Raw genomic sequence first — 26,851 nt, forward strand, 5'->3', positions numbered from 1 at the left:
GGGGTACGCTTCAGTGTATTGCTTTAGGCTATATCTATGGTCTTCGGTGATGCACTGAGTTCAGCGTTTAAAGTCGCCTCGAGCTCGGCAAGCCACTGAAGACTAGCTAGGTTAGTTAGCCATCTCCATCAACAGCTCAGGGTTGGGGTGCCTCACTATTGCTTGTTTTCCCAGTTTTTGCACAGCAACTTTTGACTCTACTTTTTGTTTGGCCACTCTGTGGAGCTATAATAAATGCACGTTCAGTAACTTGTGACTTTTTAGGTGGTGGTATCTGCAGTCCACATTAGTTGGGTCAATTTCGGGTAGCTGCTTAGGTGTAAGTAGGCAACATTTGTGTGTAGTTTACTACAGTGTGACCATGTATGTTGTGGTTGTTGCAGTCCACTTGTTGGTGGTCACTTGTGTGTTGTCATGTATTTAATTGTAGCAAATTAGTAGTTTGGTGTGCTCATGCCGGTTCGTCAAGTGAGCTTGTTTAGTAGTTTGGTGTGCTCATGCCGGTTCGTCAAGTGAGCTTTAGTAGTTTGGTGTGCTCATGCCGGTTCGTCAAGTGAGCTTTAGTAGTTTGGTGTGCTCATGCCGGTTCGTCAAGTGAGCTTTAGTAGTTTGGTGTGCTCATGCCGGTTCGTCAAGTGAGCTTTAGTAGTTTGGTGTGCTCATGCCGGTTCGTCAAGTGAGCTTTAGTAGTTTGGTGTGCTCATGCCGGTTCGTCAAGTGAGCTTGTTTAGTAGTTTGGTGTGCTCATGCCGGTTCGTCAAGTGAGCTTTAGTAGTTTGGTGTGCTCATACCGGTTCGTCAAGTGAGCTTGTTTAGTAGTTTGGTGTGCTCATGCCGGTTCGTCAAGTGAGCTTGTTTAGTAGTTTGGTGTGCTCATGCCGGTTCGTCAAGTGAGCTTGTGTTGCTGGTTCCCTGCATCCATCACAGTAACTTGTGCATGTGGTTGGAAGATCACATGGTGTCCATTTTTGTGTTGTGGTAGTGGCAGTTCACTCGTGTTGGATCATAGTGTTGCTATTAGTGAATGGCAGCAACTTTGTAATTGGTCTACTTGTGGTGATCCTTTAGGTCTGTGGCTGTTGCACTCCACATTGTGTTGGACATGTCTGTTACGGTTTGTGTGTTGGTAAACGCAGTAACTTGGTTTGGCTTTGTAGTTTGTTTGTCACCTCATGGTGGTAGCCATTTTGTTTCATTGATTTGGCTACTTGTGTGGTTGCTGCTAATTCTGTGTGGCAGCATCTTAGTTGGCCCTGTTTTAGAGTTTGAATATATCTTGTTGTTCCACATTTGACCCAGGTTGACACCTTTTGTCAGCAGTCCTTAATCTGTTGTCTGATCTAATGCATTCATACATTGATATATTAAGTCTGGTGTGCTTAAGTGTATTAGCTGCCTTGCATACAGCCTTGATAAAAGTCACTGAAATTCACTGAGCCCTTCCTTTTCATTACAGACTTTCCTTTGGTTAGCAACCAGTTCTTCTTTCTCCTGCAGAAGGTGAAGCCTCTCAGAATCCGTCACCTGACTGTTGGTCTTGAACTCTTCTAGCATCTGGGCCAGGCTCGTTTTGGAGGCTTTATGTTCTTCACATTGACGGACAGAGCTCTCCAAGTCTTTCTTGGTAACATGGAGCTTACTCTGGAGTTCCTCCTTTAGCGTCGCAAGGCTCTGTTTTTCCAAAACTGCAGCACTGAATTCAGAAGACATCTCTACTTTGTCTTTTTCAAGTGTTTCTGTGAGGGCCTGCAGCTGAGTGTTCTTCATCGTAAGATCTTCTTTTTCTAAGTTCAAGGACTTAAGTTTTTCCTGCAACTTAGCATTCTTAGCATCAAGAGACTTTTTGGCAATTCTAGCAGAATCTCTTTCTAAAATGACATTGTCCTTTTCACTTGTGAGCTTTGACCTGCTTTCATTGAGGTCATCTTCAAGTCGGTTCTTCTCTTTGCAGACTTTTTCATAATCTTCATTTAGTTGCTTCTTTTTAGCCTCAATTTGCTGGATGTCCTGCTGATACTTTAGGAGCAAGTCATTCTTCTCTTCATGTTGTCTTTGAAGCGCCTCGGGCCTGGTGTTCACCTTTAGCATGCGCCTGTGCCTGCTGTGTATACTACCATCACCTGCAGCATATACATGACTTTTCTATTTATTCATTGTTTTAAGGGTGGAGGTGTTACGGCTGTATGTATTCCCTGTTTCTTTTTCCCTTTGGTTCCTCTACCCAGGTGTGCTGCATTGCTGTAACGAGGTTCAGACGAGGTGCACCTGGAGAAGGAAGTGCTTAAAAGCTCCAGTGCAGAAGAGAAAGGCCTCTGGTGTGGGGACTGCTGTGTTTCTGCCTCTCATCCTAGGAGAAACATTTGATGTGTTGTTTATAATAAATCCTATGGATTCGATGATTTTAAAGGTGTTCTATTGGGTCAGTGGTGGAATTTTGTCATCCCCATAGGGCCATTTTGGTGGGTCGTAACACAGACCAACGAGTTACCTGAGGCCTTTTCTCTTGTAAAATTGTTAGAAAACACAGTTTGGTGTTCTGTATTGTGCTTTTGTAGTTCACGTAAATAAGCAATAAAGTTAAAGAAAGAATGGTAAGAATAGCTAAACATTTCAGCCCCGGGTAAAATATTCCTTTCTGACAGTATATATTTTATTTTAATTGATCAATATTGACGAGGCATGTCCTCTTCAGGGAACCTTGTCAATTGAATTTAAGGATTATTTTAATTGAAAAGCCCATTCTTACGTCGGGGAAGCAGGCGTCGGTGGCAGCCTCCGTCCCGCTCTGTTTCAGGTAGTCGGCCCAATCAAAGTCGTGGCCCCTGAAGCCCGGGGGCCGCTCCAGAGTCACGCCGTGCTTCAGACACCACTGCACAGGCAGGATGCCGGGGGAGTGGGCGTGGCACACCACAAATCGCGGCTTAGCATCAGGGGAGAGATCGTCCAGAGTGACCTGGAAGTAGAAGTCGTTGTAGACCTGGGGAGGAAAAGTGAGGACGGAATTATAAAGGTTTCCTTCTTGGCAAAAACATGTTAAAAAACACTGCCACATTAATAAAAGGCAGCTGATGTAAGCTGGAATCGGCTTGATAGTTATATATTTTTAAAGATAAGTCATTGTTGGACTCACCTTGGTGACAGAAACGGGGCAGATCTGCAGCTGCTCCCACGGAGAGACCATCTCCAGCTTCATCCCCGTCCTGAAGGAGTGCTTGGGAGGGTCCGTGTGGTCCTGACACAGTAAAGTCAACACTTTGAGACAAACATGCTCCACTTCTGTTAATGCGCACATGTGAGACAATGTAGGTCACGTAAACCCTGCTGGGTGGCATGTAATGGATGAGGGAAGACCCCCACCGTATTAGATAATGACATGTAAAAGGGTGGAAGTCTTTCCATTTCTCACCGTGATATTTCGCTCTTTTAGGATACATATTTAGGGCAAATCATGGCATGACTGCAGAGTGAAGTGTGAATAAGATTATTGAAGGTTTTCATACTTAAAATTATTACACTAATGCAAACTTAAGACAAAAGGAAAAATGTACACATTTACTAAAAGGTGCTACTTATTTCTCAATTCTCACTCACTTGAAGCATTATAAATTCAAGTTATACAAAAAAATAAAAAAATTGGCCTGTTGCATAAAGAATCTAGGTTTACACAGGATGCCTTTTTCTTTCTCAGAGACCTGCCATTTTCAAAAATAAACTACACAACAATACAGTAAAACTGGTATTTTGTTAGATTCTTCAACAAATCAATATACGATAATTCCTTGACACAACTTTTCCTTAGTGTGTATGATTGTTCCCAGATATCAGTTGCACCAGATTCTTATATAGAAATACCATTTTGGAAGTGGTGAACTGATTTATATCTTAGAACAAATTCAATAATTAAATGTTTCCCCCCTGATTTAGGTCTAACATATAAAATATAAATGACCATATGACAAGTGACCCACCTTAAAGACCTCCAGTGGCAGCGGGCTCTTCTGTCCGTCGAGTTGAGCTTCCTGCAGAGCCTCCTGCCAGTCTGTGGCGCTTTTAAGAGACCTGAGCCCTTAAGAGAGGAGAGATTAGGTGAAAGGTTAAAAATAAAACACTTAGTCAGTTTTCTTTTTAATTATCAACACATAACAAACGTCTGAAAGAAAATAAGTCTTGACTGAATCAAAGTTCCTCCTCGTCTCCACAGCAGTTGTAGGCCTAATCGTTCAGATCCTCACCTGCTGGCGGCTCCAGGGCGAGCTGGTTCTCCAGAGCCCAGCCCAGCGGCCGGAGCCGGACGTCCAGGTAGAAGAGCCAGCTGTCCTGAGCCCGGTGGTCCTCCGAGAGGCCGGAGTAACGCAGACGCAGCCTCCCCCCCACGTTCTGCAGGACTCTCACAGGCCAGTACAGCAGCGGGCCGGAGACGTCCTGCAGCTCCAGAACAGAGCCCTCCACGATCAGATCCACCGTGTTCTTACCCCGCAGAGGCTGAGGGAACCAGATAGTCATTTAGAAATGTCAAATATTATCTCATGGGATTATTTGTTAAGTCAAACCATGGATGTATAAAGAAACTGGATAATTAATGCAAAGAAAAACACTAACATTTACTTACAGAAATAGTAAAAGCTGCATGTTTGTGCATGTTTTTTTAGATATTAATCTCAAAGATTCAGAATTTAAAGATCCAAATGTTCTATTAGCTACACAATAGCTACATTGTATTTTTTGGCAACACAAATCTCCAATCTCCTCCAACAAGGCAACATACAATATCGTTCACATAAAAACAAATAATTGTGTGCATAATTGTAAGTTGCAGGATAAAGTAAAAGAATAAATACTGTATACTGTTATCTATAATTATATGGATTTCTCTTTTCTTCCTAGTGTGTATTGTCCTTTGTGTCTGTTTTTCTTTTTCAGTTTAAAACAATCATTTGACATTCTGAGTAATGCACTTGTTTTCTTTCTTGCCGAGGGTCAAATGAGAAGATTGATGCCGCTCTCATAACTGTCTGTTCTTCATCATGCTGCAGCCAGCAGCTACATATTTACTGTGCAGACATGACAGCCGTATCAATCTTTTCTTCTTCCAACCCTCCCCTAGATACGGGCACCCTGGTTGTTAAGGGGTTAAGAGCCCTATACCAGAAATCAGGAATCATTTAATTGTCCCACAGCGGGGGAATTTGCAGTGTCACAGTCAAGGGGACAGTGCAGATAAAACATAATTGTAAACAGATTGAATGTAAAGGAAATCATGAACCTCAGTTTCCCTGGGCTTAACTCTCTCACGGTCTTTTGTTCCTGTTTTATTCCACACTTCTCTCTCTGCTCATTTCCTGTCCTGTTTTGACTTCCCCATATTTCAAACATATGCATTTTCAATAAATGTTTAGGTCAGAAAGTGACTTTAATCGAGACAAGTTAGATAAACGATATTGTTGCATTATAAAAAATGTAACCCTTTAGCAATAAACGCACAGCATAACACTGCGTTATTGCACTAATACATTTTTTTAGTAAGTTGAGACTTAGTATTGGCAGAAAACGTCACTTGTTTCTATCATCCAGCCTCTTGTGTTCCGTTCAATTTGTTCTAGAACATCCATTTGTTGTGTTTACGCAGTATACCAAAGGCAGAATCGAGTACACTTCAACATCTGTTCATTTATTGCAAGTAATATCATTATTGCGTTATTCAACAACGTTAGAGCATTCGTATGTTCTTAATATCTTCGTGTTTTATAACATTTGAATGAATTGAATTGGCTAGTTGAATGTATACTTCCTTCTCTTTAACACTACTTATTTATCAATGATATATAGATCTACATGAACTGCAAAAGTAATTGATTTGACTGTCTTTCAGCAAGCATGATAAGCACTGATAAATGACAGCATTAGGGACTCAATATTGTAGAAATTCTGAACCTTGATTTGTAAGTATCTCATGAGATATTCTCCTCACACTCACCCCCTCCAGCAGGTTTGCCGGTGCCGTCCTGGATCCGGTCAGATCCTGAACGAGGAACTCCGTCCAGTCGCTGTATTTCTCCCTGATGGCTGCAAACACACAACAGACCCAGAGACTGAGAAACACACGGCCAATCAGAGTGAGTGCAAAGAGAGGACACTGTTGGTGGTGAATTATTGATAGTTAGACACTACGTTGTAGAAGTATAGTGAGAAGAGCATGCGTTATTAGTGCATGCATATACTTCAAACACACACACATGTCATTTCTACTAAGGCAGATAGAGATTTTTCATATAAACAGCAGATGTGAAGTATTCTATCAGTGAGCCTCTCTGGATTTGATTCTTTTTGTGCAGCAGAGGTGAGAAATATTCTGTGTTTTTCCCCGGAATAACCTTAATAGCTTTATTCACACTGCAAACATTAATGCTCGGTGCTGATTTACGGCTGAGATCAGATATGTTTTCAGGCGTGCATATGGCAGTTTCCCGCAGAAGTAAACACATCAAAATGAAAAGCAGTGATTAATGTCGTATTGAGCGCTGCCATTTAAATGTTAATGTGCAGAATAACAGCTGGAAATTTGAGAATAAAATATAAATCGGCAAAACTTAGACAAAACTTTTGGTTATGGCTTTGTGAGGAGCACAGGTGACTTTTTTTTCAGTGAGATCAGAACAAAAAACTGTCTAACCTCTTAACTTAACTTGAGAAACTTCTATTCTATCAAATCTTTGTCCTATAATTAAATAACAAAGCGTTTTGATGAGGCCCGGTGTGATGTGTTTTGGACAATGGTTTTACTCTCTTATGTGTGAACAGATAAACTTTGTGGGGATTAGCAGGACATAAATCCCCCACAATGCAACTCTTACAGATTTGTTTGCCTGTAATGTGACTAGTACAACACCACACAAATGCAAACACACACACACACACCTGGTGGACCAAAGTCTCCAAAGTAGTGCTAAAAAAGCCAGCTTCCAGTCCATTTGCATGTGGTTCTGTCTGCTTCCTGTTTCCCACAGTGCACCAGTGTTATTGTCTCTTTGCTTTTCCTTTGACTCCTCTGATATCAGCCTCGTGTTTATGCCTCAACCCTCCTCCCTTCCAAAGAAACATGCCGAGCGGCCGAACATGTTTCCCCTCCCTCATTTACACACTGAATGAAAAAGAACTCCACTCACATTTGTTGCAGTGAGTTTCAGAATGAGTCACGGTTACAGAATGAATGCAACACCCCGTGTGACTGACATTCCCCACACAGCAAGATTAGCATCTAGCTAAAGTGAAAATGAAATGTAGTCCACACACTGAAGCATGCTGATAAAGAAAACAGGTTAAGGTTTAAGTTGTTTGACTCTGATATCTGTTATTTATCAGCCTGCAGCCAGCAGCTACTTATTGACTGTCTAGACACGAGAGAGGTATCAATCTTTCACCCCTCATTCCTCACTCATTTACTGTCATCTTTCTTCTGCCCCCTTTTTCAAATACATTCATTTTCCTAAAAGGTTTGGGTCAGAAACTTTCCTTTGATTGAGACCAGTTAGAGTAATGGTAGTGCTGACTGAACAATATATATATTTGAATTGTTTGTGTTCAGTTCAATCTTCAATTTGTCTAATAAAAATAACAGGATTTTGCACGTTAAATGAAAAGTGAGTTTCACTAGAAAATAGCACCTTAAGTTGTACATCTCACTTTTGTATTGGTTCATATTGAATATTCAGTATTTGCACACACAACCCACATTGAAATGGTTATAAATCATCAAAGATGTACTAGTTATGTAGTTGCATAGAAAATGTTTTAGCCTTCATTTGATTTGGAACGGTTGTTTAAAAAAGTGATTAAGATGTCCTTTTGAAATGAGAGATTATAGTAAATACAACAACCATTAAGCTCCACAGCGGCTTCTCAGAATTGTAAACCCATAATTGACCAAATCAATGAATCCGCTTGAGTCTTGTCTGAATCAAATCAACAATGCTGGAATTAGCTGAAAGATAAATCAGCGTTTTCCTGTGAAGGTAGTGTGAACAGTGAGCGTCTCTGAGCGTTTAATAATAGTGTTTTTTCCTGAGAGACTATTTTCTTTCCTTGCCTCTGCTGCTGCTGGACTTTGTAAGAGCACACACACACACACACTGCACACACACTCCTCTGTTGATCTCGGGTGTGCAGAAATAGATAAACTATTTTTACAGATCCTGCTGAGATTAGTCATGAAGCCATTTAGAGCTCAACAGAACAAGAAGCTAAAACATTCAAACTTCCACCTCCTTCCCTCTCTCTCTCTCTTCCTTTCTCCCCTATTGTCCCTCCCCCATCTTCCAGTTGTATTATGCTGTAGTGCTTTTTCCCCAAACTATAAATAATGATCTATTTTTCTTCATTTCCCTCCCAAAGGCAGCAGACACGTAGAGGTGAAAGCCTGACTTTCACATAACAATAAGTGCATAATTAACCTTGAGGGGAGAGCTCCTCAAAACATCCCCCTCCTCCCCTGTACCGCCACACTATCGCAGAGCTAACCTCCCCCATCTCCCCCCTCCTCCTCCTCCTCCTCCTCCTCCCTGCACCAAAGCTGGCTGAAGTCTGCATGCAAATATTGAGCATTAAAAGGACAAAAACAAATATGAAAGTGGGTGTATGAAATTAGCATATTCTGCCAGCTCCCCTCTCTCTAAACAGTCCCGACTTTATTCAAAAGCTTTACTTTAGATAATCAATGTTTTAATTAAACAAGAGAAATCGCCTCTGTGTTTTTTTGCAGCAGTGCAACAGATTCTAATCAGAGTTAATGGGAGCAAATTACGCTCGATTCCCCCTCTATCATTACGCTCTGGCACGGAGACGAACATCCAAAAGGGAAAAGAGCCAAGTCAATTGAAACAATGACCTTCTTCCATTTGAAACGTCCTTTCCAAAGAGGCCGTCGGTGTAACGACAGGCGCACGCAAAGTGTCGCACAGCGTGCAATTTGTTTGTAGAGACGTTTCACTTGTTGTTTTTGTCTAGTGGCTGAATTATAACCCGACAGTTTCAGGCGCCATGTTGTTAACATTTTTATAGCCCTCTCTACGACAGGGCAGGGGATATTAGAGCAATTTGTGTAAATATGAATTCAATAAGTGATGTGTTTGCAGTAAAGAGGCCCGCAGGAAGAGAGCATTTACAGGGGAGATGTGTTTGGTTGTCTCTCATGTGGTAGTTAAGTGATTATTTGAAGAGACATTAGTTTAAAGCCAGTATAACTATGCACCAAACCTATGGAATTCCCTACCACATGCTATTAGAGAGGCAAGCTCTGTTTACATGTTTGTTAAACTAGCTGGCCTTCTACCTTTGTTTCATTCCTCCATTCGTTAGATTTCGCTCTTTATTGTTCTTAAAGTGTCTGTTCTTGCTATTTGCTGCCTCTTTTTTTGGAAATCATTTAATTGCCTGTTTTAATCACAGTATTTGTTTTTTCCCTTTCTTGCAAAGCACTTTGAAATACATCCCTATATTAAATATGCTATATAAATACCGTTTATTATTATGATCTTGATCTGTAGGAAAGAGCATTTGAGTGACCAAATAAAAAAGTTATAATTTGATTAATTTATAATACATTTTTCAGGTAAAATCAAAATCACTTAACTATAAAGCATTTCCTTCACAAAACAAAGTAAAATAATTTGTACATTAGCATGAATCAAGCTTCAGTGTGAATCTGTAATAGACAAACAATTCAGGGTCACAGGGTCACAGGGTCACACACACACACACACACACACACACACACACACACACACACACACACACACACACACACACACACACACACCACACACACACACACACACACACACACACACAACACACACACACACACACACACACACACACACACACACACACACACACACACACACACACACACACACACACACACACACACACACACACACACACACACACACACACACACACACACACACACACACACACACACACACACACACACACACACACACACACACACACCATCTCAAAGCATCATCTCCTGCAGGCTCTGGCAGGAAGCAGTGTGGTGAATTCATTATGCAAATGATCTCTGTCAGAGAGCAGCTACCTTACCACATGACCAAACTTCTGATGTAGCTTTAAAAAGCGCTTTATATGAATGGATGAATGTCTCCTACACACATGCACACACACATGCACACACAAGACTGAACTAGCTTCCCTCCCCCTTGACTTCATATATAGTCAAATCACCATTTTATTATATATATTCTCACAGTTAAAATACAATTTAACTTTATGGCTTAACTGCCAGAGGCTCATAGAGAAAAAAGAAATATTTGACTACATCGGCCATTAAACTTTCTTCACATTAGTCATGTCATTTTCAGTTAAAAATGTATATAATAATAATTACATACAGTACACACAAACAGGTTCATTATTTTAATCTCAAACCTGTAAAACATGTAAAGCAAGAGTGATTTTCAACTTAAATTCCAACTGCAGGAGGGGCATGTGCTCATTACAGGTGAGGTGGACACAAATGATCAATGTTTAGCCTCTAAAGGGGATCTTGTAAAATAGTTTTCATTTGAAAAATGTGCAAATTACGCAGCAGAAGTGTTTAAAGCTGCAGACTCATGCTGCAAACAGAGATGCTGATTAATGTGGGCGCTGATTTAATGAGTACAAAAGCTTTGCTGATCGCATCAGTGAGCAGAGGAGCATTTAAAGTGTGTGTGTGTGTGTGTGTGTGTGTGTGTGTGTGTGTGTGTGTGTGTGTTCAAGTAGATTTACAGAGGGATTGAGGTGCGTTTGTAGTATGTGGTTTGTCTAATTGCAACACTCATCTGTTATCATGTTTTGCAGTGGGGTGAAAGGTAGTGGGTAGAAACCATGGTAGCACCAACTGTAATATTGAGAGAGCATCCAGCAAATGTGTTCGATAGGGAACTTTTAAGGAACACAGTGCTGCTGATTCGTGTAGAGTACAAGATGCAAAGCACATTTTTGATTGCATATAAAGTCAATGGAAAAAGGAGATGTATTCATTTGCTGTGATTTAAGTGCAGTCAAAGTTGAAAAAGGAGGCCTAAATTACTTTATAATAATACCAATATCCGAGTCTTTGCAATGACTGAAAAATACCTCGATTTTTTTATTTTCCACCAGACAAATTATCTTGTTTTTTTTTTGGTTGAAAAAACCTCAGCCAAGGCCCCGAGCGAGCTGAGCCGATCATAAAGATAGACTGCAAAGTAAATCCATGCAGACCACTGATTGGTCAGAAATAATTATCGTTTGCCAATAGCAACCAATCGTGGCCTGCAAAACCACACCATGGAGACCAATTTGCACCATTTGCACTGTTTTTTCAGTAATCATATTTGATGTTGCATTGTTGGCTATGCTGTAGCTATTGTACCAATTCATCCTCTGAATCCTTTAAATCCTTACAATTCAATTCAATAATGAAGTCAATTCAACCTCTTTCTCATTTTATTTTCCCAAATATACACTTGTTTATTTTCCGGACTGTCTGTATGTATGTTTATATTATGTATATATGAATAGATAATACAAATAATGTATTTGATTAATGTTACAGAGACTGGTATAGCATCAGCAGTTAAAGGTTTGTAACGCCTGTTGACACACTTTTATTTTATCAGTCAAGGACACATTTTACACAAAGCGTTTCTTAACTTCTGACATTTCTCTACTTGACTCACCAACTAGCGACATGTCTTTTCTCCTGATATAAGGCACAGCTTGTGTTTCACATGAACGGAGGTCACTTTATCAAAGCATTGCATTTCTCCCTGCGTTTACCACTAGTTATCATTCGAGCACAGCTTGGCACAAACAGCTGTGTGTGTGTGTGTTTGTGTGTGTGTGTTATCTGCTACAGCTGGAGAGGAGTCACATGCAATAGGGGGCAGGGCAACTGAGCAGTGAGGTCACTTCCTGTAGAGGTGAAAGAGGAAGAGGAGAAGGAGGAAGCATGCAGCTCTGAGCCTAACACACAGATGATTTCATGTTAACTAAAAGAGAGCAGGCAGTTAGTATGAGGCACTGTTAGAGCGGCTTACCTTTTCTTAGGTAAATGTTATCTGAGAAACAGAAAACAAAAAGAAAACAAATAAAACAGGTAACTGTGACACAGGTATGGAAATGTAATGTCATGATTATCCTGGCCTAAACAATTGTGACAGATAGTGAGTTATCTTTTGCATGGTTAATTAGTTAAGATGTTTAATAGTTTGATAATTTCTGTATTTGTTTTTTAAACAGGCTCTATTCAACCCCTTCTATATAGCAATATCAATATATATATTCCCGATATCCCCGATAATGGAAGTTCATCAACTTAAAATGGCACGAAGCCATTTTTGCATCCATCTTTTCCTATTGCAGCACAGAGAGCACATTCTTTTTAATGTTAAATGTAAACAATTAAATAAATACAGTGTATAATACTTTGTTTTTTTAATTATGCTAATTTATTCAACGTCACTACCTTTATATATAAAGGAAGAAAAATAAATAAATATTCCCTATCAGCCCGATAATGAAATTTGACCTCATTCAACTTATTTCAAGAGTTTTTATCCTGATTCCAGAAAAAAATCCCAAATTGTCCCATCCGTAATACACTCTTTTTATCCCTCATATTGCAGCTGACGGAGAAACACACACACACACACACACACACAATGTGCACGAACATGATGCAAAGCCGTGAAATGAAGCAACAAAGTACTTTCTTTTCTTTTATCGTATTTGACAAATTGATCGTATCTTACAGAAGCCTCTTTAGGGAATATAGATATGCCTTCATTACAGGATTAAAGCTCAAGTTTGCATCATTAAACAAGCAGATGTCAGCTGTCCATCATAATCAAAAGAAAAAAGGAAGAATTTAAATATGAGCTTTCTGAGATGAGATGGAAGAGATGTTAATGGCAGCTTAGTGATCTTTTATTATGACTGTAAAATATATATATGTATGATTACTGTAATATTAATTCAGAAGTTGTTACTTTTCCTCATGTATGATCCAACACTATGATGATGGTTAGAAAAGTGTACTGGAGTAAAACATTGTCTCAATCATTAACCTTTTTCCCATTTTGCAGTTATGTTTAATTTTCTGTATCACTTAAAGGTGGGGTAGGTAAGTTTGAGAAACCGGCTCGAGATACACTTTTTGTTATATTCCATGGAATGCTCTTAACATCCCGATAGCAATGAATATCTTAAGTGCTTTGACAAAAAATCCATAAAAAAATGTCATCTGTGGAAGCCGTAGTACTGTAAAAAGCATGACCAATCAAAGCCGTGCGCGTTCGTGTGTGTTGGAGGAGGGGCTCTATAAGGAAGTGGCAGATTTTCTCCGGTTGTGTATTTTCAAATTCTAGCGATCTCGAGCCGGTTTCTCAAACTTACCTACCCTACCTTTAATACAAATTGTAACATACAAAGCAATATGGCTCCTATGTCACTGCATTGTAGGCAGGTTTTCTTTCAATCAAAGTAAATAACATCAAAACTACCCATAAGATAACAGGTTTAAACTCATTTTCCTTAAGGACTTTTTTAAAGAATTAGACACATGTACGTACAGGGCAGGTGACACTTGTGCTTTTAAATTTGGGTTTTTATCTTACTAGTGTTTTGTATTGTTTTTACATCATGTATAAGAGTTTTTCAGTCTGTGGCTTCTGATCTGGTTTCATTGTCTCGTGTTTTACATTTGTTTCATGTCCTGTCTGTTTTTTATGTATTTATGCTATGTTTTTATACAGTTGTTGATGTACAGCACTTTGTTCAACTCTGTTGTTTTTAAATGTGCTATAGAAATAAAATGGATTGGATTGGATGTATGTCCGCTTGAGGAAGTTGTGATGGGCATTTATTTACTATTTTTTATTTAAATTGTATGGATGATTAATCTTGAAAAGTTTGACAGATTGCTCGATAAATAAAAAAAGAACTACTTCCTTCAGTCTTAATTCTCATCTTGATTGGTGACGTATACAAGCTTTAAAAAAGCTGTAAATATGTATATATTTGAGTTTTGTCTGCTTCTTTTTATACAGATCACTGCTGCTGTAAAATGCAAAAGAGAAAGTTTGAATAAAGGACACGTGATGTGACGGTGTGAGGTCAAGGAGTCAGGAGGAAACAGATCCAGGTCGTCTCCATAACAACGGAGGAGCACGCCATCCATCAGTGGGGAAGTATGGGAAAAATAAATGATGTGAAGAGGCAGAGGAGGTGAGTCATCTATCTGAGTGCCGCTGCAGGTGAAGTGTCTGATGGTATTGTGGAAGGGACAGGAGGAAGAATAGAGCGCAGGGATGATGTATTTTTGTCGGCCAACCCGGAAGGTACCATAGCAAGGGATCCCTCGACTAAAGCCAATGGGATTATTTCGTTAAATTAGAAAATAAGATCTGTGGCAAAATAAGATCTGTGGCAAACACGTTTATGATACTTACACATTTTGTTCAGCAGGTTAATCTCTACATATTTAAACCACTGTATGATTGTTGAAGCGTTAATGCAATCTCCAGAAGTAAATAGCTGACATAATGATATAAATGAACTACATCATCACCGCTAAGCTAAAGGCGGCTAATGTTTGGCGTGATTACGTCATTGAGTCATTTATTAGCAACTAGTTTTTAAAGAGGCGTAAAAGCTTCAGACATTCTCCAGTGGAGTATTTACTGACATATTTGATGTCATACCACAAAATGTAAAAATCTCTTAAGCATGTGACCTTATTTCGGGAATCTAACCAATAACAGATCCAGAACCAGAACCAACATCTCTCACAGAGCGTGAGAGATGTTGGTTGTAGAAAGGAGGTGACCTGTCCTGCGTTGCACGAGGGTGTGATGTGTCAGCGAGATAAATGACAGTTGAGCCGTCTCAACAATCGAAGCACTTTGAGGGAAACCTGTCCGTCCACTCAGTTAATAAAAGACATTCTTTGAGAGGTGAAGGTGGGAGCTGTTCTCTTGTTAGTCTGAGTGCATTAGGCTCAAGCTGAGGCAGTGAATCAACCATTATGTGACCTTTTTGTGCTATGTCCTATTTTTCTTTAGGTCTCCTTCCATGCCAAACATTTCAATCGTTGTTCTCTACAGTCAGGATGAAAAAGCCTTTGACATGGACATGTTGAAGTCCAAAGTTCATCACAAGGCTGTTCATCACAAGGCTGTTTATAAAACCTTTTAAAGAAAGGATCGTTTCAAAGGGGTGCCTTAAGGTTACAGAGAAAACTGTTCATATTTTATCCTTGCAAAAAAGGACCAGAACAAAAGTGAATTAAACATTTATTTTAAAGCCCAAAATCTGAAATTGTCCTCTATAGGCTCAGCCCATGATGACAACCATGGTAATTCTTAAATAATTGTAGTTCATTTCTAATGCCAATATTGATATTTGCCAGTTAACAAAGTAGATATTTGCACTAAAGAACATCAAGTCTCTGGTAGTGGATTACCATATTTTCTATGTTTACTGTTGCTGTAATTGCCCAGTGGCGGATGCAGACAGTAAATATACACAAATGTAAATGTACACATTGACTGGGCAAAAAAAGAAAAACTACTTAAAGTTAAGTCAGATTTTTAGATGTATGCAACATATTGGAGGAAATGCTCAGTTCTTGCCAGTACTACATTTGAAAGCCTTTACCTGCTGATACCGATGAAGCTCGTTTGATATTGCAGCAAAATATGTTGATTGATTTGAAGTTCTCACAGTAAAGGTCACTGTGTATCGGGGGTTACTTTGAAACATTATTTCAGGAATCTTACGATCACCTTTTTTTTTTACTAAATGGTTGTTGAAGTCCTGCCAGTAATATTAAAATAAACAATGATATGAAACTCAAACATAACCTTGTGTGTTCAGATAAAAGTAGCTGTCTTGGTTAACTCCAGGTTCAGGTGAGTGCATTGTACCACACAGTGTGTTCCTACCTTCGGGGGGCATGAGGGTCTTGTTGTTCTGCGTGCACCAGCCCACCGGGTGCAGCTCGGCAGTCATCACGTCGCACCAGAAGTCGGCCTTGCGGTCGTCTCCGTACCCGCTGAAGCGCAGCAGCAGCAGCTGGCCACACGTGGTGATGATGGTGGCCACCCAGTAGGAGTCCGGGCTGCTCTTATTGGCCACCTCCAGCTTCATGCCGGGCTGGAAGCTGCTCTGCAGGCTCACCTCCACCTGAGGAGACACAACATTACAGATATGTCTTCTTTAAGTGGTCTTAGTTTATAATGACATTTTGTTTTAAACAGGAAGGAAGTTGGGTTATAAGTCTGAGGTTTGCCTCGTTTTGTTTTGGTTACTTTACAGCCTTTCTGATTGCTTTATTTCAGAATCCAATATGGTGAGTAAGGAAACATTGGTTAAACTCTGAACTTTAGATTTAAATGAAGTACTTGAAAACTTGCTTTCAGATCTTAAATGTTCAAATTAAATATCCATAACAGAATAAAGAACAATCAAAGGTTAGAAAGGTAAGCAAAATAACCAAAACTGATCAAATGTTGTCAATAAAAACTGAAGTTTTAAGGGTCTTAAACAGATTTTGGGTTATAATATAAAGCTCTTCAATCTAGAACTGAAATATTGGTCAATTGCCAAAGATAAAATAATTGGCAGCTCTTGTATATCCGCCTTGTCATTTGTAAAGGAAAAAACCCTTGAGTAAAATATGTATTTTTGCTCTGCAGGCTGATCTCCATCTGAAAGAAGCACCACACAACATTAGAGGTATGTCTTATTTTAAACAACCTTGGTCTTATTTTAAAATGACATTGTGCTCAACAAGTGTCAGTTCTAATCTCCTAATGCTTGTAAAACTGTGCGCACACAACTAGAAGAAGTTTGCTGGATCAAAGGTGAACCAGGGAGGCAGTTTCATGGACAGATTGGGTAATAAGTTTGATGTTTGCCTTTCTTTGTTTTGGTTATACAACCTAACTGAACGTGCCGTTCCCTCTGTTGGTGCACAACTAAACATCCACTTTGGTAAATAAATGTTATCAAAACCAGTGGGAACGACAGTCAAATTAACTTTTCAGCCTCATATTATGAACTTTCACCCACAAAACGAAGCTTTCATGTAAGAGGTGGTAATATTTTCGAGATGGTTGGTGCTTTCAGAATATATTTACATGTAATGAAACAGACGTTTAGTGTAAAGGGGAACTCTGCTAATTTAACACATAAAAGGTCAGTTTATGTGAAGACAAACCCTTCCTGTGAAAACAGATGTTTTATGTCTTATTGCTCTGAAGCTCTTCAAAAGCTGAGAAAATGACACGGATGGTGTTAACAGGGTCAACTATTTAACTGAGACTTCAAATCACTAACAGTAAGCCTTTGTTAAAGTCATGGAGGCACCGACGGTCTAAGAAAAACATCCCACTGAGTTGCATTTTGCAAACTGTCCTGGATCTCTCGTCCCCTTTTTTAAAATCTAACTTTATTTAAAAAATTTGGGAAGACCCTTTAGTTTCACTCAAATAAAACCATTCTCCAAAAACCAATTCAAGGGAAGTTGCATTGAACGATTAGCCAACAAAATGCTGATAATATCTTTATTAATTGGGTAATATTATCTGCTGCTTTTCACTGTTTATGTATGTGTTGTTGTTGGTTTTGCGCTAGGCTGGATAAAACAAGAACTTGGGAAAAATGTTATAAAATGAACCATACATCAATAAATGATTAAGAGATAAATTGATGATGAAAATAATTGTAAGATATATTTTTCATATCACCCATATTGTACGGTTAAAATGTAACATTCCCAATTGAGTTGTAATTATAAACAGTTCTAATTAATGACCACCAACTCTTAGAAAACAGCCTCTCCACTTGTCCTTGTGCAGAGAAAGCGATAAATCTGAACACCAGTGAATGCAGCGCGGCATAATGCGTTTCCACCATAGCCACAGGCCGCTATACAACTGTGGAGAACACTACAAGCCCAACAGGATGTTCACATTCAACACTCGCACAAAACGCACACACTCGCATGTGAATGGAAAAAGCCAACATCTTAGAAATAAACACAATACAAACGACCCCGCGACTTCCTGCTGTAACAATGCTGTATCACTCCGGCTGGCTTATGTAAGAGAGCTATGGGGTGTGTGTGTGCGTGTGTGTGTGTCTGACTGTGTGTCTGTGTGTGTGCAGGCCCAAGAGAAATCACTGTTTCAATTTGTCCAGGCACACAGAGAAAGAGAGAGAGAGAGAGAGAGAGAGAGAGAGAGAGAGAGAGAGAGGGAGCAGCACTTTACCAAATCACATTTTTCCGGGGAATTCATGGTCTGTTTCCCAGTGACTCAATCCACTTACCAACGAGGCAATTTAGCTTCCCGAGAGACCTCGCCCGCTCAGAATCACCACACGCTTTGTCCGACATCTCGTAGAAACACACCATATATTCTAATCTCGCCCTTATTACCATTCATCGCTCCGAGTGATGTAAGAAAGTGAAATGCCGACACGCTCCTTTAAACCTTAAATTATCTTCATACAAGTCTCCACTTTTCCTGTGAGCCTCATGGTGGAGGACAGCTGCTCTGGAGTCAGATGAGGTGGATAAAAACCTCGCATCAACGCCACTCGCCCATCTGGCCCACTTCCTGTGATGTGATGTTAACGGAGAGGGGTCTTGTAATTGTTTGGTAACAGGCTGGGTTTATTGGGGGGTATTACAAGCAAAAGTTTGTGCTGGAAAATACTTTATGTTCACAAGATGTATAAACATTTGTAGCCACTAGTTCAGGTCATGCTCCAAGACTACAGGATCCTCCACTTCCCCTAAGTCTTCTTATCAGTATAGTTTGCAACGCCAGCTATTTGTTCAACATGTGTACTCTTTAAAGCCAATGAGGCATCATTTAAAGTTTTCTCTAGAAACACAGAAGACATAAAATAACTGCTTCCACAATTTGGGTATTCAACATTTAACGTTTGTTTTATGAACATTTCCTAAAATCCAGTGTATAACAACTTTTCTGTAAAAAGATTAGTATGAAATGACAAAAAAACGAAAGAAATATGGCAAAGAAATGTGCCCTGCATTCAAACTCTGAGCACATTGGGTTTGACTTGAATTAAAAATGAAAAGATGCTTCTTCACTATTAAAATCTGTTGTTGTTTTGGTTGTCATTTGGCCATTAAGCATATTTTCAAATGACTTCAGCTTTGCCTAGAAAGTAAATGCATCATCATTTTGGTAGTTCTCTGTGATCAAAGCTTGAAAAACAACAGCATATAGCAAAAAAAAAAACAATTAGAAAATACTTCAGTTCAGCCCCCATATGTATTGCTAACTTACAGGAGATACTGAATAGGGACACTAACCGATACAATATGATTGTTTTGCTTTATAGATGTGAGACCCGGCAGCAGGCAGAGATTAAACAGGTGAGTCTGACATCTGAAACAAGCGTCCCAGGTGCTGATGGCAACATGCTGCTCACATTACCTCTCAGCTGATGACTGCCTGACTGAAAAACTCAGCAGGCTGTGCTTTAATTCATGGAAGAAATTCCAGTTTCAACCCGGGGAAGTAGAGCAGTCACCGCCCAAAAAAAAGTACCTTTACTTTTACTTCTGTTTTGCATCCACACTGAGAATATAGATGACATTTCAAACATCTGTTTTAAGTTCTGCCCCATGTATGTTAAATCTATGACCCAAACAAATAAAAGGCAGATTTGAAGGCATTTTTTTTCTCACAGAAATGCCAAAATCACAATATTTATCATAACCAGATTTTTTTTTTATTGAATTCTAATTTCCAATGGACATTTCTGCCAGACATTTTGATATTCCATCTATATCACTGTAATCCACATGTCTCATTTATAATATTGCCAAATAAAGCGTTCGCACAAACAAGATCCTGTTAAAACCATTAAATGTTGCACATGAACATGATTTGACTTCGAATAATAACTTTCCTTGAAAGCACTCATTTCAATCCATGGCATTCTTTTCTGTTACACAAGAATAATTCATTGTTTTTTCAAAAACCGGCAAAGTTTGTCTGACAACTTGTGAGTCATAGAGGGAACAAAGCCAATGAAAACACTTGATTGAAAAGTACGAGCGTCATGATGCCAAAGCCTGGCTCTCTGTAATATGTCGTTAAAGGATCTCTGCACATGGTACTTATCTATGAGGCTGTATTTAAAGGATCACTGAGATTTAAAGGTGTGAGGTGGAGACAAGTCACTCACATGTTTGAAGGTGGTGTGAGGGGCGGCGTTAGCCCCCGTCTCCTCCATGTACTCCTCCCAGTTAAACTCCACCTCTTCCTCCATGGATTCTGCATCTGAAGGAACAAAATCTAAATCAGACGTTGGCATAAAAAGAGCCGCCTTGTCCCGAGGCTGTTTGAATAGGACGCAATTAAATACACAGTAACAATCATAGGATTATGTGTTGGTGTGTCGTGAAATTTAAATGACAGTAACGTTTATTTTGTGTGGGAGAATTTGTATAATACTCAGACATTTGATTTGTTATTATTATGCATTTATCTCAAAAAGAGAAGAAAGAATTGATGCCAGATTGAGCTACTTCCCTCTGCAGTCCCTGGGCGGGTAAACACATCATTTGCATGTTTTTGCCTGTCATTATTTCCTAATAATAATGATAATTAAAGGACGATTTTAAAAGGGAAGATTTAGAAATTATCTAAACCGTCACAATAACAGGTAATCTAAAGGTAAATGATAACATAGGGAATATTTAAAGCTGTCTTTGCAGATTCCTTTCATGCATTTTCATTCAGTCTCTCATTCCAATCAGTTGATCTGATAGGGCGGGGAACACATTTCAGACGGAGATAAAGCTTCCTCACCTGTGTTCACCTCTTCCTCTTTCCCATTGGTGGAATAAAGTGACGTCACTGCAGTGAGGGCCAGCGGCTGCTCCTGTGACTGCATCCTGCACCTCCACTTCCTGCTGACTTTACCCTTTGACCTGAGGTGTGTCACTTTCTCTTCACTGCATCTCTCACTTTCCTAGACCGCCCTGGTACAGAAAAGGGAAAAAAAGAGTTAATGTGCTGATTTATCAAATAATGCCCATTGTTCACAAACAATCCGTGACATTTGAAAAGAAAAGTCCCCTTACAGTAGCACAACAGTGATTGAAACTGGAGAGAAAGTACATAACAGCTTTGATATTTGCTAAAAATAAACACAAACTATTCAGTAAGAATGTTCTTGGAAAAATAAAGACAGGAAATGATGCACTTTGCATTTCCAGTTTCTTTAGAGCACAGCAAGTGGGTAGTTATTGAGAACAGTGACCGTCACTGTGGCTGAAAGTGCAAAAGGAGAAGGAGGAAACTTTTAAGAAATCTTAACTTAACCAGCATAAGATCAAAGGAAAAGACAGCTGATCTGTGGGGAAGTCCAGAGCAAAGTGTAAGAAAGAAAAAACTCTAAAGGTCTTGCTGTTTCAAACACTCAAACTCATTTGAAGCATCATTGAAATGTAAAGAGTCCATGAAATTACATTTCTTGGGGTGATAATAGATGACACAATAAGTTGGACATTACACATAAAACATGTACAATCAAAGCTGTCAAGAAGCATTTCCATACTAAACAAAGTAAAACAAGTTCTAGATCAGAAATCACTTTGCATTCTCTACTGTTCACTCGTCTTACCATATCTGAATTACTGTGCTGAAATCTGGGGCAATAACTACAAAAGTTCTATACATGCAGTATCTATTCTACAAAAAAAAGCCATACGAATCATTCACAATTCCAAATATCTTGATCACACTAACAAATTATTCCTGCAGTCAAAATTGTTAAAATTCACAGACCTGGTAGAATTCCAAACGGCACAAATCATGTTTAAGGCTAATCATAACGTTTTACCAGGAAACATCCAAAAAGTATTCACTCAACGAGTGGGGGGATATAGTTCAAGGAGACTATTTCAATTCGAAATTCATAGGGTCCGTACAACCAGAAGAACCTTTTGTATCTCAGCCTGTGGAGTGAGACTATGGAACAGTGTGAATGTGGAGCTAAAGCGAAGTCCAGACATTAACCCGTTCAAGAGGAAATACAGAGAAATTATTTTCTCGAGGTACAGGGATGGGGAAGGTGTTTGACTATGTGTATGTGTATATGTGTGAGTATGTAGGTGTGTATATGTATGTGTGCTTATATATGTATATCAGTGTATGTGTGTATGTATATGTGTATATGTATATATGTCAATCAACAGGTAAAGCAGATTAATAATAATAATAACAATAATAATGAATAATAATGATAATTATTGCAGATTATAAATAAATCATTTAGGGACAAGAAGTTATACTTCTTCTCACTCCTTTTCCAACACTAGATGTGGCACTGTTTATGTTGCTAATGCATTTTTTTGTTTTTGATTTCTCTTACATGACTATGCACTGCAACATTTGTGTTGTTTTGTAATTATTTATTTTACTTGTTCGAAATAAATGTATCAATCAATTGAAGACGCGTAGAAAGCCTGTGATTCTGTATGATTGCAGACCAACCTCCTGCCTCTTCAGCCTGCGTTCTGTAATGTCAGGTTAGGCATATTGTTTGCATACCACAGCAAAACTGCATCAGATAACCAAACAGAGTCAAACACAGCAGAAGAACTGGAAAAACACCAGCAAAACAACAGGTGGACAATCAAATGAATTTAGTGTAATGTCACAGAAACCTAATAATATGACAATGGGTGTTTGAATCAGAATACTTTATTTATCCTGGGAGGAATCGGTTTTGTCGCAGTTGCTTCATTAAGAATAGAATAAATAAAAAAATAGAATAAAAAATGATACACACATAAAAAGTTAAAGTAAGCATGTGCAGTAAAATAAATAAATCAAATAAAGATATTAATGTAAACGTGGTTAAGTTAATTGTCCAATCAAAGATATAATGACATACATACAAATATGTATATAGACGTAGGAAACTAAAGTCAAATTGTGCACATTACACAAATACACGACGGATGTGAGCTGACTAATGTTGGGCTTTAATCACCATGACAAATGAACACAGTCACTATCACTAATGACTCATTAGTTAAGCTAATTAATGCATCATTAGCAAATCTTTCTTTGTCAAAATGGCTTGTGAAATAACAAAAAGGTAATACCATAACAATTTGAAGCCTTGTGACATTTCCGATTTTTTTTGTTGTGAAGATGACCTTAGAGCAGTTTTCAGTGTGTGATCTAGCTGATCACTCATTTTAAACTCTGATAAGTGACTGTGACGCAAACATATGCTGAGGAAAAACTGACATATTATGCATATTTTCTTTTTTCAAAGTAGTTTTTTAGAACAGTTGGTTTATATTCCAGAAAACTAAATTAAATTGTTATTTTTATAGTTTTAATGAGTTTGAGATCAATCAAATATAGATATAGACACATGAAAACAATTCGTTTTTCGGGTTTGTGTCATAAACCTCCAATGTACTTATATAACTTTACATTACAGAAAATATGTCTTTTTAAAAAGGAGTAAAAACAGCAGATCTTAAAGACAATATCATCTGAAACTTGTTATTTTGAATCATTAGCACAAAACTAAAAGAGAGTGATCCTCTTCACATCAACAACAGACTGTTTGTCACTTGCCTGGTGGTTTTCCAACAGTAGGCCATGCAGTAACATCACCGATGACTCACCCCCCCACTTCAACGCACTTTCATCCACCTGCCAATTAACACCGCCTCCACAGAGCGCTTCCTCAATCAAGACAAAAACAACTTCAGGTTCAACAACTTTGAAATCAATAATATCCACGAGAGCAGAACATATCCGTATTCTGTGATGAGGCAAGCCGCACATCCTGAGATCAGACGAAACATGTGAGAATCCAACAATCCTTTTATGAAGATATGGTCCAAAAAACACCCTTTCAATCCTGAGGAGATGAAAACTCAGACAATGCTGGAGCTGACTGTGTTTGCCGAGCTGAGAGGAAGCAGTGACAGTCTCCACAACCATGTGAGTGTGTATGCCCCCCCCTCCCATCTCACACACTCCTGGTGTCCCACAGTGGCTCTAGCAAACATACATTGCGTAAACAACAAGCTGAGCTAATTTGGCTCACATGACACTGCCCCTCTCCTCTCCACCCCCCCCCCCCCCCCTCACAGACTATCACTGTTTCTTACCCTGCAATCTTCTCGCTGTCGTCAGCATGCAGCCCTCTGTATTAACACTCATTAAAGCGCATTTTAACTCTGGTAGTAGTTCACAGCAGGGCTCGAACTGGGTTTTTTTCCCTTTCAACTTCCCCCTTAGTGGCAGTTTTTTCGCACAGCATGACATGATAGATAGATTCTGCGTCTGCTTGTTGCAACACTTCAGTAAAGCTATTGGTACACTGAGTGACATTAAAACCCAAGATGTCATGTGTTTATAGTTGCATCACGCTAAATGTATGTTGAAACAATCAGAAAATTATTGAATGGGTTATTAATGAAGCAAAAATGCACAAAGATTCTCATTTATATCCATGTCAATTTATAATGTTTAGGTTTTTGGCTGTTGATTAGGAAAGACAAGCAATTTAGAGATATCTCCTTGCCATTTTATACTCAAAACAAACAAAGTTATTCATGAAGCGAAAACGGCCAAACAAATATGGCTGTAGCTTCTCAAATGTACTTTTTTTTCTTACTTTTTTTGTATTGTTTATTACAAAACACATACAATTCATAGGCTGCCTTTTCCAAAACATGTAGCATTGTTTGGGCTGTATACTCCATCACATTGCATTAGAGATGAAACAGAGATGATGTGGTTAAAGTGGTGACTTTGAGCTTTAATTACAGGGTGCTAACAACCACATCAGATCAAAAGTGTAGGAACTGAAGCCCTGTCATTGTCCTTCTCACTGTCCAGAAATTAGACGCAATATGTATAAAAAAAGTGAGCTGCTTGTCGCAAACTGATTCCTCAATACAGACATTATAAGAACCTTTAAACGAAAACATTTTAAATCCCCGTTGGGAGCCAGAAAAAACAGGAAATGTTTCAGTGACCAAATACTTTTAGACTGCATTGCTCATTTCCTTAAAATTCACCCTGACATCTTTATTACTGTTGCCAACTTTTGCACGTCTCATGGAATTTAAAGGTCACATATTTTACTCTTCTTATCAACTTAATACAGATCCCTGGGTTCAGCTGACACACACAGCTAACACAACATGTATGTTTCTCCCATTGTGTGTCCTATAAAATACATATTCAGGAGGTGTTACAGCTTAAATATTAGTTTGTGAACTACTTACTTAATATTGATGCATCTGTTGACTCTGTTCTCAATTAGTGGTTTGCTCTACAAAGGTCACAAGATCATGAAACGTGTCAATAAGTGCAAAGATGACATAATTGAACCATCTTGTTAAGTACACAACTGAGAGATAATCAATCAACTGTAGCGGAGGGGTAAAGAAACCAGGACATATTCTCATTTAAGAAGCCTGAATCAGAAAATTAAGACTTTAAAAAAAACTTAATTATGCAATTAATTGAACAGTTGATAAGTAATGATTCATCTTTGCAACTCTATTGTAAACGTGGTAACAATATAAATGGAACTATAATCATCCTTATCATAGTTATCGATGAAAACATGTAATATCATTATTTTGACATTGTCAGCACCATTAGTTGTTCTTTATTTGGCTTCCTAACCAGTTTTATAACCCTGAGAGTCATCCGCAGCCTTTTGTTCACATGGTTGCTATCAATGTCAGATATTTGCTTTAGTCTTTATTCTTGAAACAAGGTGACTTTTTGAGAGCAGCTTTTGTTTTTGACGAAGCTTACCGGCCTGTAGCGTCCCAGATTGGGCACCGGGGGATTAAAGCGGTCAGACTTAATCTCTGGACATTCGTGTCTCAGATTGAGAGGTTATTTTTTTTTTATTGATTAGCCCCTGATGGGACGCTGGGCATCCACATGTTGTCCTCCTGCTCCTGCTTTTCCCTAAATCCGCCCATACCAAAGACTTAATGGAGGATTTAGGAGATTAACTACTACTGCATGGGCTTGGGTTTTATTGCATTACTCCCTATTAGGTCCTCCTCTTTTAGACCCATCCAAGAGTTGTTTCCTCTTGGCAACATGGAGGCCTTCATGTAACAATTTGCCCTCTGTTTCTTCCTACAGTTTTTAATTTCAACACAATGCAGCCTGTGTGTGTCATGCCTCACTGTAAAATGATGAAGTGCAAACAGCAACTGCCCCTGGTGGACCAGAAAGCAGTGTGTGTGGGGGGTGTCTCTTTTTTTAACATCAATGACTGGAAATGACTTCCTGCAACATGCACACACGTACACAACCTGCAGCTCTGAGACTTTTTGGTCTTCTAATAACAGGAGAAGTCAAATGTAACATTTGCCTATGTCCTCCCCACATTCAAATAGAGGACCAGGGTGTGTTTTGAGGGAAAGGAAATGAGAGGGGAAAAGGAACTAAAGCAAGAAAGAAATGAAAAGATAAACATTAAGAAAGAGAGAATGTTACTAAAAAAGAGAGCAAGAATGTACATGTAAAGAAAGATAAAGACAGAAGTAAGTAGGTAAACAAGAGGACAAGATTTACAAAGATTTACAACAGGAAACATGAGCAGGAAGAAAGATGTACAGAAAAGCCAAAGAGAGCAGAGAGAAAGATATTAAGAAGTAAAATAAGAAAGAAAGCAAAACGAAGATGGAAAATATACAGAAAGATCAACGGGAAGAAAGAAGTGTAAAGAAAGCAAGAAAGAGAGA

General features: G+C 38.9%; 1 protein-coding gene across 4 annotated transcripts in view; it reads right to left on the reverse strand.

Annotated features, from left to right (window-relative positions):
- The window catches only part of sfmbt2 (Scm like with four mbt domains 2), a 41,364-nt gene that overhangs the window by 12,534 nt on the left and 1,979 nt on the right, over window positions 1-26,851 (reverse strand). Inside the window, exons 1-10 of one of the 4 annotated variants that reach the window (XM_034133418.1) lie at window positions 24,239-24,306; window positions 20,904-21,076; window positions 20,278-20,372; window positions 15,993-16,233; window positions 12,087-12,107; window positions 5,975-6,063; window positions 4,233-4,482; window positions 3,969-4,066; window positions 3,131-3,232; window positions 2,747-2,977 (exon numbers count right to left, since the gene is read on the reverse strand). In XM_034133418.1, coding sequence (XP_033989309.1) covers window positions 2,747-2,977; window positions 3,131-3,232; window positions 3,969-4,066; window positions 4,233-4,482; window positions 5,975-6,063; window positions 12,087-12,107; window positions 15,993-16,233; window positions 20,278-20,372; window positions 20,904-20,988 — 1,212 coding nt within the window. In that variant the 5' untranslated portion in view covers window positions 20,989-21,076; window positions 24,239-24,306. Of the gene's footprint in view, window positions 1-2,746; window positions 2,978-3,130; window positions 3,233-3,968; window positions 4,067-4,232; window positions 4,483-5,974; window positions 6,064-12,086; window positions 12,108-15,992; window positions 16,234-20,277; window positions 20,373-20,903; window positions 21,077-23,696; window positions 24,027-24,238; window positions 24,307-26,851 lie in introns of those variants that run through there. The other 3 variants (XM_034133417.1, XM_034133416.1, XM_034133419.1) reach the window with 3 other exon arrangements.

This window comes from Trematomus bernacchii, unplaced genomic scaffold, assembly GCF_902827165.1.
Source record: "Trematomus bernacchii unplaced genomic scaffold, fTreBer1.1, whole genome shotgun sequence".
In the NCBI taxonomy this organism is placed as follows: Eukaryota; Metazoa; Chordata; class Actinopteri; order Perciformes; family Nototheniidae; genus Trematomus; species Trematomus bernacchii.